This window comes from Trichechus manatus, unplaced genomic scaffold, assembly GCF_000243295.1.
Source record: "Trichechus manatus latirostris isolate Lorelei unplaced genomic scaffold, TriManLat1.0 scaffold00027, whole genome shotgun sequence".
NCBI lineage: Eukaryota > Metazoa > Chordata > Mammalia > Sirenia > Trichechidae > Trichechus > Trichechus manatus.
Genome location: NW_004443963.1, coordinates 21,657,966 through 21,670,068, shown reverse-complemented (window position 1 = coordinate 21,670,068; position 12,103 = coordinate 21,657,966). Strand labels below are relative to the sequence as shown.

At 42.4% G+C, this 12,103-nt stretch overlaps 1 protein-coding gene across 1 annotated transcript in view; it reads right to left on the bottom strand.

Moving 5' to 3' along the window:
* Window positions 1–1,975: 1,975 nt before the first annotated feature.
* TESPA1 (thymocyte expressed, positive selection associated 1) overlaps window positions 1,976–12,103 on the bottom strand; it is a 30,081-nt gene continuing 19,953 nt past the window's right edge. The window contains exons 4-10 of the mRNA XM_023729082.1: window positions 10,687–10,736; window positions 9,804–9,857; window positions 9,063–9,099; window positions 8,694–8,792; window positions 6,297–6,505; window positions 3,335–4,095; window positions 1,976–2,191 (exon numbers count right to left, since the gene is read on the bottom strand). Coding sequence (XP_023584850.1) covers window positions 2,078–2,191; window positions 3,335–4,095; window positions 6,297–6,505; window positions 8,694–8,792; window positions 9,063–9,099; window positions 9,804–9,857; window positions 10,687–10,736 — 1,324 coding nt within the window. The 3' untranslated portion in view covers window positions 1,976–2,077. The remainder of the gene's footprint in view (window positions 2,192–3,334; window positions 4,096–6,296; window positions 6,506–8,693; window positions 8,793–9,062; window positions 9,100–9,803; window positions 9,858–10,686; window positions 10,737–12,103) is intronic.

Sequence of the window (12,103 nt, the reverse complement as noted above, 5' to 3'; positions counted from 1 at the left end):
ATTATTGTTATTATTAAGATCTTATTACATATGTCAAAATTAAAGTTAGATGATTTCCCCAAGGTCATTGAATTAACATGGGGTAGGTCATTTGACACTGCATCCTGAACTTTTTCAACTACATATAACATATTGTTGCTTCTTTTGTGAGTGACTAATTGTATACATATACTCTATATACCTGAACATGAAGGTAATGGGTAAGAGACAGAGTAATTAGGACCCTAAACCACAGACAATGAGAATTAAGAGTCAGAATAAAAAAGATCTTTGTGGGTTTTGGCAGGCGACATTGAAATTTTGGAGTATTAACCAAGAAAGCTATTGGGCTAGGGAGTGTGATAAATAGTACCAAGATCTAATTAATTAAGTTAAGACAGATTTCAGTCTTCACTATCTTGGCACAAATATATTATCCCTGATGAGATGTTCTCTGTGGTCCTAGGGGATAAGTGGTAAAAACTGTTGTTGTTGTTAGTTGCCCTTCTCCGACTCAAGGTGACGTTATGTATAACGGAATGAAACATTGCCTGATCCTACGCCATTCTCACAATCTTTGGTATATTTGAGCAGCCACCAGGTCAATCCATCTCCTGTTTTTTCTCATTTTTGCTGACCCTCTACTTTACCAAACATGATGTCTTTTTCTAGATATTGGTCTTTCCTGATGACGTGACAAAAGTAAGCAAAACGAAGTCTCACCATAGGAGACTAATTTCCACTTAGTTAAAAGAATAATTTCTGACCCAACCATTCCAAGATATAAGGGATACCTTAGAAAAGGTAATATTCAAAACTCATACTCATACTTAGTGCTCAAAGCTCCTGTCTGGAAGAAAGAAAATTTAGCTGAGATGTGTGTCTATGTGAGATTTGTTGTCCTGCTTTGAGGAGGAGAGAGATAGCTATGTTCCTCAGACCCTAGCTACAGGCAGGAACTCAAAGCCTAAATGAATGTAGCCATTAGATACATTGAGGAGTCTGCCTTTAGTCCTATGATGTGGACTGGCTAGAACCTAGCTAAAAGCAAATGCTGGGATACAGACTGCCGTGTTGATCAACTATCATCTGCTAGAAAACTTCTACGACAATGCTCCTCAAGCGTCAGTGTGCATATGAATCACCCAAGGATCGTGGTAAAATTCTGATGCAGTAGGTTTGGGGTAGGGGCTGAGATTCAACTTTTCTAACAAAATCTCAGGGGATGCTGATGCTACACTTTGAGTATTAAGGTTCTACAGAATTTCCTCTAGAGCAGCAGTTCTCAGACTGTGATTCTCAGATCAGCATCAACAGCAGCATCTGGGAAGTTGTAGAAATGCAAATTCTCAGGCCCTGCCCAGACCTACTTAATGGCTGGGGCCCAACCATCTGTAGTTTAGCAGGCCCTTGAGGTGATTCTGATGCGTGCTAACATCTGAGAACCACTGATTTAGAGAAGTATTTATCTAGTCTTAATGCAATCACTTGGGAAGCTTTAAAAAAATGCAAACTACTAGCTTTGAGCCAAGCCCAATTAAATTAGAATCTCTGGTTATGGAAACCTTCATTATGGATATTTTAAAAAATCTCACCAGGTGATCACATTGTGCAACCAGATTTGAGGACCACTACCCTACAGAGTAGCTATGAGTCAGAATTGACTCGACGGCAACAGGTTTACAGGTTTTTTTTTTAACCCTAGAGAACTGGAGCCCTGGTGTGTGAAGTGGTTAAGAGCTTAGCTGCTAACCAAAAGATTGGCAGTTTGAATCCACCAGCTGCTCCTTGGAAACCCTGTGGGGGAGTTCTACTCTGCCCTATAGGGTCACTATGACTTGGAGACGACAGCAGTGGGTTTCTCAGTTTTTTACCCTAGAGAGGAAGTCCCTGGGTGGTGCAGACAGTTAATGAGCTCAGCTGCTAATCAAAAGGTTGGAGGTTTGAATACACCCAAAGTCACCTTGGAAGAAAGGCCTGTCACTCTACTTCCCCAAAATCAGCCTTTGAAAACCCTATGGAGGACAGTTCTACTCTGACCCACGTGGGGTTGCCATGAGTTGGTATTGACTTGAGGGCAACTGGTTTACTGGTTATGCTAGAGAGGGTCCCACTTACTTCTTGAGTCTTTGCCAGCAGATATTTGGTAGAGGTGGGGGTATCTGGGTTTGCTGGGCCAGTGGCTCTCCTCTTCCTCATTGTTGCTTTGCACCTGTAACCAAGATACCAGTGGACAGAATCAGAGCCAGTTTGAGGGAAGCAAGGACAGGCACAGGACGGCAGGCAGCTGTAGGGGAAGGAGGCTAAGGGTACTTGAAGGACTTGGTCTCTTCTGTTGTGGCAGGGACCTAAGTAGTAAGGAAGGCAGGAGCTGAAGTACAGCCCTACATTCAAGGAGAAGTGACACAAATGCAAATTATATTGCAAATAATCACAGTTTCTCTTTTTGGCAAGGATTTTTATAAGAGACCCCAGCACTTGATGGCAGTGCCTTCTATTCATGGACCCATGCAAGAGGAGTCCTGACTTTTAGAGGGCCCATAGGGTAAGAGTTGATGGAACTAGGGAAAGTGCCCACCTGGATCCCATGTTTCCCCTTCTAGATCATGCTCTGGTTACACAGAATACCAAAATGTGCTGCCCACATGGCCTTCACTGGGTTTACCTGGTGTCTCGTCTCCTAAGGGCAGACCTGTCCACTAGTGTAAGCATACACCCCTAGGCCCGAGTGATGGCCAGTGAACGGCTGTTGGTGGGGTAGAGGGGTGTGGTGTTTGAATGTGCAGGCTCTGTGTCCACACGTGTGTGCAAGGCCCCTGATGGTGCATGATAGATTTGGGTGTGGGAAGAGAAGAGGGCAGGCCAGGTCTGGGAAATGGCTCTGCCCACACTGCCATGACATGAACAGAGGTCCTACGAATCTGAGAATTCTAAATTTAAACCTGGACTTTCAGGTCTTTATGTGCACATATATGTTAAGGTCGGAGAGAACATATTTCATTTAAAAGTGTTTAGTTTTGTATAAAACTGGCCTCCATTTGTACTCTTGTGCAGAACCCACAAATGATAGAGGCAGGCATGGTTGATGCGAACCTTCAGTGAAGATCAAATTGGATGAGGAATTAGAAAACTAGCTTTGGAAGCCTGGGCTGTCTTAAGAATCAGAGTCCCTGTCTCTTTCTCCCTATAGATTAACCCACTCTCAAAGATTTCTTAGTTGCATCGAAGAAGTGATATGTCTGGCAAGGACAGAAAGCCTGGATTCCCTTTGCTCCAGGGTCCTAACCCTTCATCTTCTGGGCAAGAATCCAGGGCTTTTCTCTGCCATCCTCTTACTCATCTCCAACCCACTCACCTCCTCCAGGTCGAAAGAGTCCTGCAATTGCTGGGTTAGAGATCGGTGAAGGTCTGGTGTGTCTGGGCTCTGCCTCCATTTCTGCTGAATGATGGACAGGTCCAATGACTTCACTTTCCTGTCATCCCTGACCATGAGATTCTTCTGAAACAGGCTCTTTCTTGCTTTGTTCTTTCTTTTCCAGAAAGTTTCATCCTTGGCTGAATGGACCTCCTCATTGGTGGTCTGTAGACCCCATAGCTCTTTCCTTACCTGTTCAGGGTCTCTACTCCACTCTAGATATGCTCTGGGCAGAGAATGTGTGTAACATGATGCCTCAAGGTTAGAATCCAGAGTTTGTGATGCTGTGAGCACTGTGGGCAGCTTTGTATCCCTGATGAAGGGCACAGGCTCTTTCTGTGGGCCTGGCCCAAACTCAGGGTCTTCCTGAAGTACCAGCTTCTCTCCTCTCACTCTGTCCATCACTTCCCACACCACTTGGTCCAAACTGTTCCTTCTGGGGGAATTGTGAGGTGGTGATAGCCTATCTTTGGGGCATGTGTACAGGCACATCTTGGAGATGGCTTTCCGGAGACGTTCTCTGGGTGAGTGGGGTTCAGGGTCTGGGGCCATAATCCTAATAAATGGCACATCAGTTGGGTTGTAATTCCAGAACATGTTGGATGGTGTGAACTTTTGGACAGGTGTCTTGGATACATAAGAGTAGAGACAGAAGAAGGCATCGGCAGTGACAGCCAGTGTTTGCACTTGCTTAAACCTGCCTGGGTACAAGGGTTGAAGGTGGTCAGTCTGGGGACCATCAGCAAATTATCTCTTAAAATTTTCCCTTCAGTAGCCCTCCTAAGCTCAAAATTCCAAGAGAAGCTGTCAATTTCCCCACTAGGGTCTCTACCATCTAGACATCTGACACCCAGGGTCCCATTTCTTGACTTTTGGATATGAATCCCAAGTAGATACTTTCTTTTAGTCCCCAAATTAATTCTATATGGGATGAAAAATTTTTCTTTCTATGTCTTTTATTTAGATGACAAATACGACAATGTTTTAGATGACAAATACACAAGGGGAAAAACCAACATCATTTTCCTGGACAGTGACAAGGACTGAGAGCTGTAAAAGGCTCCTTGATGACAACAAATTTTAAAGATAACAGTTACTGGGCAATGGGCTGGGTAGAGAAATTTAGATGGATTACATCAGTTCTGGAGTCCCTGGGTAATGCAAACGGTTAAAGTACTTGGCTGCTAACAGAAAGATTGGTAGTTCAAGTTCGCCCAGAGGTACCTCAGAAGAAAGTCCTGGTGATGTACTTTAAAAAATTCAGCCATTGAAAACCCTACAGAGCACAGTTCTATTCTGACACACATAGGGTCATCACAAGTTGAAATTGACTGGATGACAACTGGTAAGATGGTAAGCAATAACAGTTCTATGAGACCGTAGCTTCTCAAAGTGTGCTCCATAGTCCAGTAGCATTGGTATCACCTGGGAGCTTGTTACAAATGCAGAATCTCAGACTGCATCTCAATCATTCTAAAAATATCCCTTGATGATTCATATGTACATACATGTTTAGGAAATACTGTAATAAACCATAACCAAAAAAACCAAACCCACTGCTGTCAAGTCAATTACAACTCATAGCGACCTTATAGGACAGAGTGGAACTTCCCCATCAGGTTTCCCAGGCTGTAAAGCTCTATGGAAGCAGACTGCCATATTGTTCTCTTGCGGAGCGGCTAGTGGGTTCCAACCAACGACTTTTTGGTTAGCACCAACTTTTTGGTTTAACCATTGCGCCACCAGGGCTCCTTGTAATAAACCATAGGTCCACTAAAATTGTAAGTTTCCTAGAGGCAAGAACCATGTTTCTCTGGTCTACCTGCAGTTCTTCCAGAATCTATCACCTAATTATGCAACTGGCACATAAAATAATTTCAATACATCTTTATCAAACTTCAGTGTGCATAAAAATTATCTAGAATACATGTAAAAATATTACAACCCAGTCCTTGATTCAGTAGATTGAACACAGGAGTCTACTTTTACTAAGCCTTTAAGGTGAATCTAGTGCAAAGAATCTGAAACAACACTGTCAGAAATACCGTCATGTTGGGGGTGGGGCATAATATAATTTAAAATATATTCTAATACATAGAATCAAATGGAATCTTCTTTTCTACATAAGGGTAGGCAGTCCTCCCCTATCTTTCCTTGGTGTGGAATTGGGAAAACTTAAATCATTGTTTCCCTAGGTGTGGTCTGAGGATTGCACATAAGAATCATCTGAGTGCTTGTTTAAAGTAAATATTCCTGAGCCCTTCCCTCTCTGGAAGTAAAGCCTATGAATATAAATGCTTTATAAACTCCTTGGATAACTTAACATATTTACCCTTGAGAACCACTGCCCTAAGTGGAAGTGATTTTAACTTAGTGACTATAAATGGGGAACATTCTATCATTCCAACTGAGAAAAAAACAAAACAAAACAGGAATAAAATTTAGGGAGATTGTGTTGATTTGATTCAGTTAAAGGAGAGAAGGCCTAAGGAAAGCAGTAGTGATCTGAGGCCTCTTGAAGATTGTTTCTAGAAAGAAGCAGAACCCAAAGGTATCCATCTTCACTGAAGACAAAATACAAGGAAACAGACCCAAGAGACAATGGGTCGAGTGTAACAAACAAGAGAGTGTAAGATTTGGAGATACTGAGCCCTGCTGGAGTCCCTGGGTGGTGCAAACAGTTAATGCACTCAGCTGCTAACGGAAAGTTTGGAAGTTCAAGTCAACCCGGACGCACCTCAGAAGAAAAGCCTGGTGATCTACTTCTGAAGAACCAGCCATTGAAAACCCTATGGAGCACAGTTTGACTCTGACACATATGGGGTTGCCATGAGTTGGAAATGACTCGACAGCACTGGTTCTGGTGAGGCTAGGGGAGAAGTAGATCCTACATAACACTCACTGGCCAGCATTAGGCAGGGGTCCTCCATCTCAATCCTCTGCACCTGGGCCTTCAGGAAGAGCTGGAAATCAATGCCCTTGGCCTTCGAGGGGGTGGTGAAAAATCGGGCTGGGATCCGAGAAGTGTCTTTGTGGTCCTCGTGACCAAAACCCAGACTGAAGAGGACATCTTCTGCATCTTCTTGTACCTTGTCCAGAATCTCTGAGATGCTAAAAAAAGATGGAGTTTGGTAAATAGGCGACAACCTTGAGACACAGAGTGATCCAGAGTACCTAATAAAAGTGTAAGGAGACAGATTCCTTTCTGGTCATTTCTCTATTCTTTTCTTTGAGAAAAGTTTTAACTTCTCAGAACCTAAATTGTCTCTCTGCAATATGAGGATTACACTCCATCCCTGGTTATAAAAACTGAATGAGATTATAGCATATTACTTTGAACAACTTACCACCAATGAATGAAAATATGAGAAGGGTTTGAAAAAGAAAAAACAGTATACATGTGAAGAAATGTCATGGTTGCCGTTATTTATTAACCAGTCAGTTCTTGTTTGCACACACCGTGATACGTCTGGCTTTTGCCAAGTGTTTTGCAACTTTCCAATGGACTTGTCCCAGTGGGTGTGTAGAACAATTGGTCAATGAGTGTATAAGGAACATAAAACTCATTTTATGCTTGCCCTGAGGTAATAATTAATCAACATAGGTATGTTCAAAACCTGATTTTAAGAGATAGGCCCCTTTGTAGCACATTTTTCAGGACAGAATCCCGTGTTGCAGAGGAACAAGCTCTCTCTCTTGCTATGGCACTAACCTGTGTCTACATCCTGATCTGAGCACCAAGCTGGGAGATGCTAGTGCTCAATAACCATGAATTACAGACAACTATGGGGGCAGGAAGAGCTGTGGCTGATTTGAGGCTTTGAATATCACTGTCCCACTCTTCAGAGAAAGTGCTGGGCTTTTTGAGCCAAATAGAGACCATCCTGTTTAATTAATAGCTGGACAGTCAGGATCCCTGGCTCTACTCTTGTGCTTGCCACCAAATTGCACAAAATTACCCTATCTGTAAGTTGTTGGCATTGGACTGGATCAGTGGTTCTCAACGATGGCTACACATTAGAATCACTTCAGGGCAGAGGGAGTGGTCTTTAAAAAATATGGATAGCTGAGTCCCCCTCCAGAGATTATGCTTTAATTGATCTGGGGTATAGCCAGGGCTAAGACTCAGTAAGGATAAATCACTAAATATGGCTATTAAGTTTCAAACCCAAGTCTCAAGATCAAACCTTGACTCTAAATCCTGGACACTTTTCATTATACCACACTGGTTTTTATTATTTTCCATCTTACTTTAAAGTTATTTGTGTGTATATTTTGTCCACCCTATCAGATCAAACGATGCATTGCATTGGGCAAATCTGCTGCAAAAGACCTCTTTAAAGTGTTAAAAAACAAAGATGTCACTTTAAGGACTAAGGTGCATCTGACCCAAGCCATGCTGTTTTCTATTGCCTCATCTGTGTGTGAAAGCTGGACAATGAACAAAGAAGACGGAAGAAGAACTGACACCTTTGAATTAGGGTGTTGGTGAAGAATATTGACTATACCACAGACTGCCAAAAGAAGGAAAAAATCTGTCTTGGAAGAAGTACAGCCAGAATACTTCTTAGCAGAAAAGATGGCAAGACTTCATCTCACATAATTTGGACAGGTTATCAGGAGGGACAAGTCCCTGGAGAAGGACCTTATGCTTGGTAAAGTAGAGGGTCAGCGAGAAAGAGGAAGACCCTCAAGGAGATTGATTAACACAGTGGCTGCAACAATGGGCTCAAGCATAACAACAATTATGAAGATGGCACAGGACCAGGCAGTGTTTCATTCTGTTGTACATAGGGTGGCGATGAGTCAGAAAGGACTCGATGGCACCTAATAACAACAACATCAGATTGTTGAGTTCCTGGGGCCAGCTCTTTGTCTGCTTCATCTTTTCAAATTACATACAGTTATTGTCTGGCCTACATCAGGGTACCCAAAATTGCTTGAATGTGAATATTTTATTGCTCCACTCAATTAAGAAATCAGTCAATTAATCAACATTGTTTATTAAGTACCTACTATGAGTTCAGGAACAGCCTAGGTACCAATACTACACCTCCTGGGCTACAAGGCTCCATGGAAAGAGACACTTGCATTTTATACATAGCATCCATCTCTGAGAAGTGGATTTTTCTGCATTCCCACTATTCTTGAAGTAAATATGGTCACACTTCTCAAGGGTGTGGCTACACAAAAGGCTCAAATAAGATATCCGAGAAAAAATAGGCAATGGCTCTAGGTTGCATTCTCTTCTGCCGTGCTCCTTCCCCATCCTCCCACCCCTGCAAATCTTAGTACCTACCTGGAACTAGTCTTATTGGTTCCACCAGTCATGCTGCTGGAGGCCAAACTGCAGCCAAGATCGAGTAGTTGGCAAGGCCGGGCTGTCTCCAGGAAACTCCTGCATGGATCAGAACTGATGTTACACAAATCTTGTAGCTGGTCAGCACCTTGGCTTCAAGGCATCCTCTGCTGGGCATATTCACCCCCTGATGGATACCTTCACCCTCTGCTGAGGAAACTCAGTCTCTGCCTTCATTCCTAGTTGGAAAATCTAGCTCTCTACTTAGAGTATTTAGCTCTTAGTTTCTTATGTCTTTACCCCTGATACCTACTGCAGTTCACTGGCTCCTGAAGAAGTAATCCGGCACTGGTTGAACCTAACACTTACCTGGAGAAGGGTTTGCCATTGGCGGCCAGCAGTGTGGCTGAACAAGGAACAGAAAGGCAATGAGTGAGTTAGATGGAAAAATGGTCTCTGTCACTACTACAGACTAGCCGGACTCTATGAAATTTGCTCTTTTTGAAGGAATCTCAAAATCACCAAGCACAGCCCTGGAAAGACTCGGGTATGGCAGAGAACAGCTGGCTGTGGGCCTCTGTACTTCTGACCCATGACTGCTGTTCTGGGTAACAGTCCCTGAATGAGGACAGAGTATGCAACCCTACAGGCTAGTGCTCCTTCCTGTCCCACCGTATGAGTCTCTACAAATCCCAGGAGACACTGGCAGGTTGCTGTACCTCATTCCTTTATTCAAGCCCTTATCCTCCTGCAGTGCAATCTCTCTCTTACATCCAGTGCTCTTAGGTGCTTGGGGCTTCCTACACAGAAATAGTTTCAAGACAATCTGGGCAGCAAATGCAATAAGGATTTTAAGTTATCTTCCCAGGGGCCAAAGGAAAGCTCCATTGATGGACCAGCAGGTGTCATGATGGGCTGGTGAGGATGTGTTTCTGGGCACATGACCCTTTCTGTGTTTTACATTAGATCATAATGAGGCTTCTCTTTTCCTACATATAAGACCTACGAATGAGCTGTTTCTTTCAGTAGTTCTTTCCTTCAATCTTATCTTTAATTCATCTAAGTATAACCTCTGCCCTGATAACAACCTCAGAAAGCTGTGCCTCTTACCCTCTGCTCCCAGGGTCAAGTCATCCTCAAAGCTGGTCCCATGGCTGGGGCACCCTATTAAGTAATTGGGCAAAGGTTACAGAAAAGCAGGCTGGGATACACACACTCCACACACACAACTGCATACATGAACATTTACGCATGTCTTTAGCCTTGTATAACCACACAATGACACCAGATATCCGCATGTTTGAAAACTACTCCGACTATAAATATATTGTTTGTTGTGTGCTGTCGAGTTGATTCCAACTCATAGTGACCCTGTGGGACAGAGTAGAACTGCCCAATAGAGTTTCTTAGGCTGTAATCTTTATGGGAACAGATCGCCAAGTCTTTTCTCCTGCAGAGCCGCTGGGTGGTTCGAATGGCTAAACTTTCGGTTAGCAGCTGAGTGCTTAACCATTGTGCTACCAGGATCCTTGACTGCAATATACTACCTCAGAAACCACATTCATGTTTACTTTCAAAAAGAATACACATACACTCACCTGTATCTAACCTGCCTATATATCATATAGTCATGAACACAATCCCCTGTCAAAGAGTAAGCACCTTGGGTATGCACTTACAAACATAAACATACACACATAAACACAAAGTTTTATGAAGTTCTTTTCCTATAGCAGTGGTTGTTAGCTGAGCAACAAATAACAGAAAATGACCTTTAAGTATTGGTGAGCCTGTAGGCTCTGAGTAGGCACTTATGCTTTCATCTGCACCTACTGGGCCTCTTTGTGACCACTAATGTGTATTTTGCAGACAGTTTAAAGGCACTCAGGCATTGTTATGCATGCATGTGCACACTCACACTTACACACACACACACACAGCCATATCACTATCCATGTAGGAAAATAGGAGAAAGAACAGGGACTGTACTCACCATTGTAGATCAACTGTCCTCCTTCCTCAGAAAACCCTTCTTCAGAGTACCTAAGGCCCAAAATGAATCTTAGGTTGAAATGATACCACCTCCCAAGTGACTTTTTTTCCAATATATCACACAGCACATAGCCTCTCAATGGGAGTTAGGAATATTTCATTTGCTTTTATTCTGGAGACAATTAAGAGCAGTTACTTGTCTGGCACAGATTCATAGAGGTTGTCAAGAGGAGGTAGGGCTGATTTTTTAGATCGTCCTAATCACATTGTTTCTCCAGGTAAAATAGAGTAGGAAAAATATAGCCGCAAAGCTGGGGAAATACATTCATAGAAGCAGGCATTCAGGTGCCGTAATTTTCACATCACAAATGTAAATATCAGGGTTTTTCCAAAGTTTAGGGAACTCTACCCACACCCTTCTCCTTTCTGAGCCATGCTCTTGCTGAATATCTTTTCTTTCAGGAAATAACAGAAACTGCATCCTGTTTAGAAACTGTATTTTTAGATTTTTGAGATATGATCTTATCAAATATTTACCATCTCCACCAGAAGAACAAAAGGAAATCAGCATAAATGGTAGGGAGAAACAATTCAGTTTCCAAGCAAGGAAAACTCTGTTCAAAACAGTTGAGTGAAGTAGTCTGTGAAAAAGCTTTGAACCGAACCTGGAGGCCCTGGATTTCAGTCCTGGCTCTTTGCCACTGTTACGTCTTAAAAGAGCCTTCCCTTTATCAGTCTCCTGCTTTCCAGATAATTCTCAGGCTTCTGCAGTATCACTTCATGAAATGTTCACTAATAGGAATGGGTTTACTAATTAAACATACGTGTGGCACAATGATTAAGCGCTTGGCTGATAACCAAAAGGTCGGTGGTTCAAATCCACCAACCGCTCTACGGGAGAAAAGACCTGGTGATCTGCTCCCATAAAGATTTCAGCCTAGGGAGCCCTATGGGACAGTTCTACTCTGTCTTTAAGGTTACTATGAGTCAGAATCAACTCGATGGCATACAACAACAACAGATCTAGTGCTTACATTTTACAAAATAAATCAGTACATGTATAGGCATCTTTTGCTGATATTTTCCATTGAAAATTGAAAAAAAATTAACCATGTATCCTAAAATTGAAATTTTTGCATGTCCTCATGAGAAAATGTACATCTAGCTACTTTATAAAATATGAAATGATACCCAAGCTAAATAATAATCGATAATTCTAATAATACTACTAGAACTATATGTATATATTACTCTTCCTGATACATAATTACGTTAAAAGATATGTGTCATGGATTGAATTGTGTCCCCCAGAAATACGTGTCAACTTGGTCAGACTACGATTCCCAGTATTGTGTGGTTGTCCTCCATTTTGTGATCGTAATTTTTTGTTAAAGAGGATTAGAGTGGGATTGTACCAG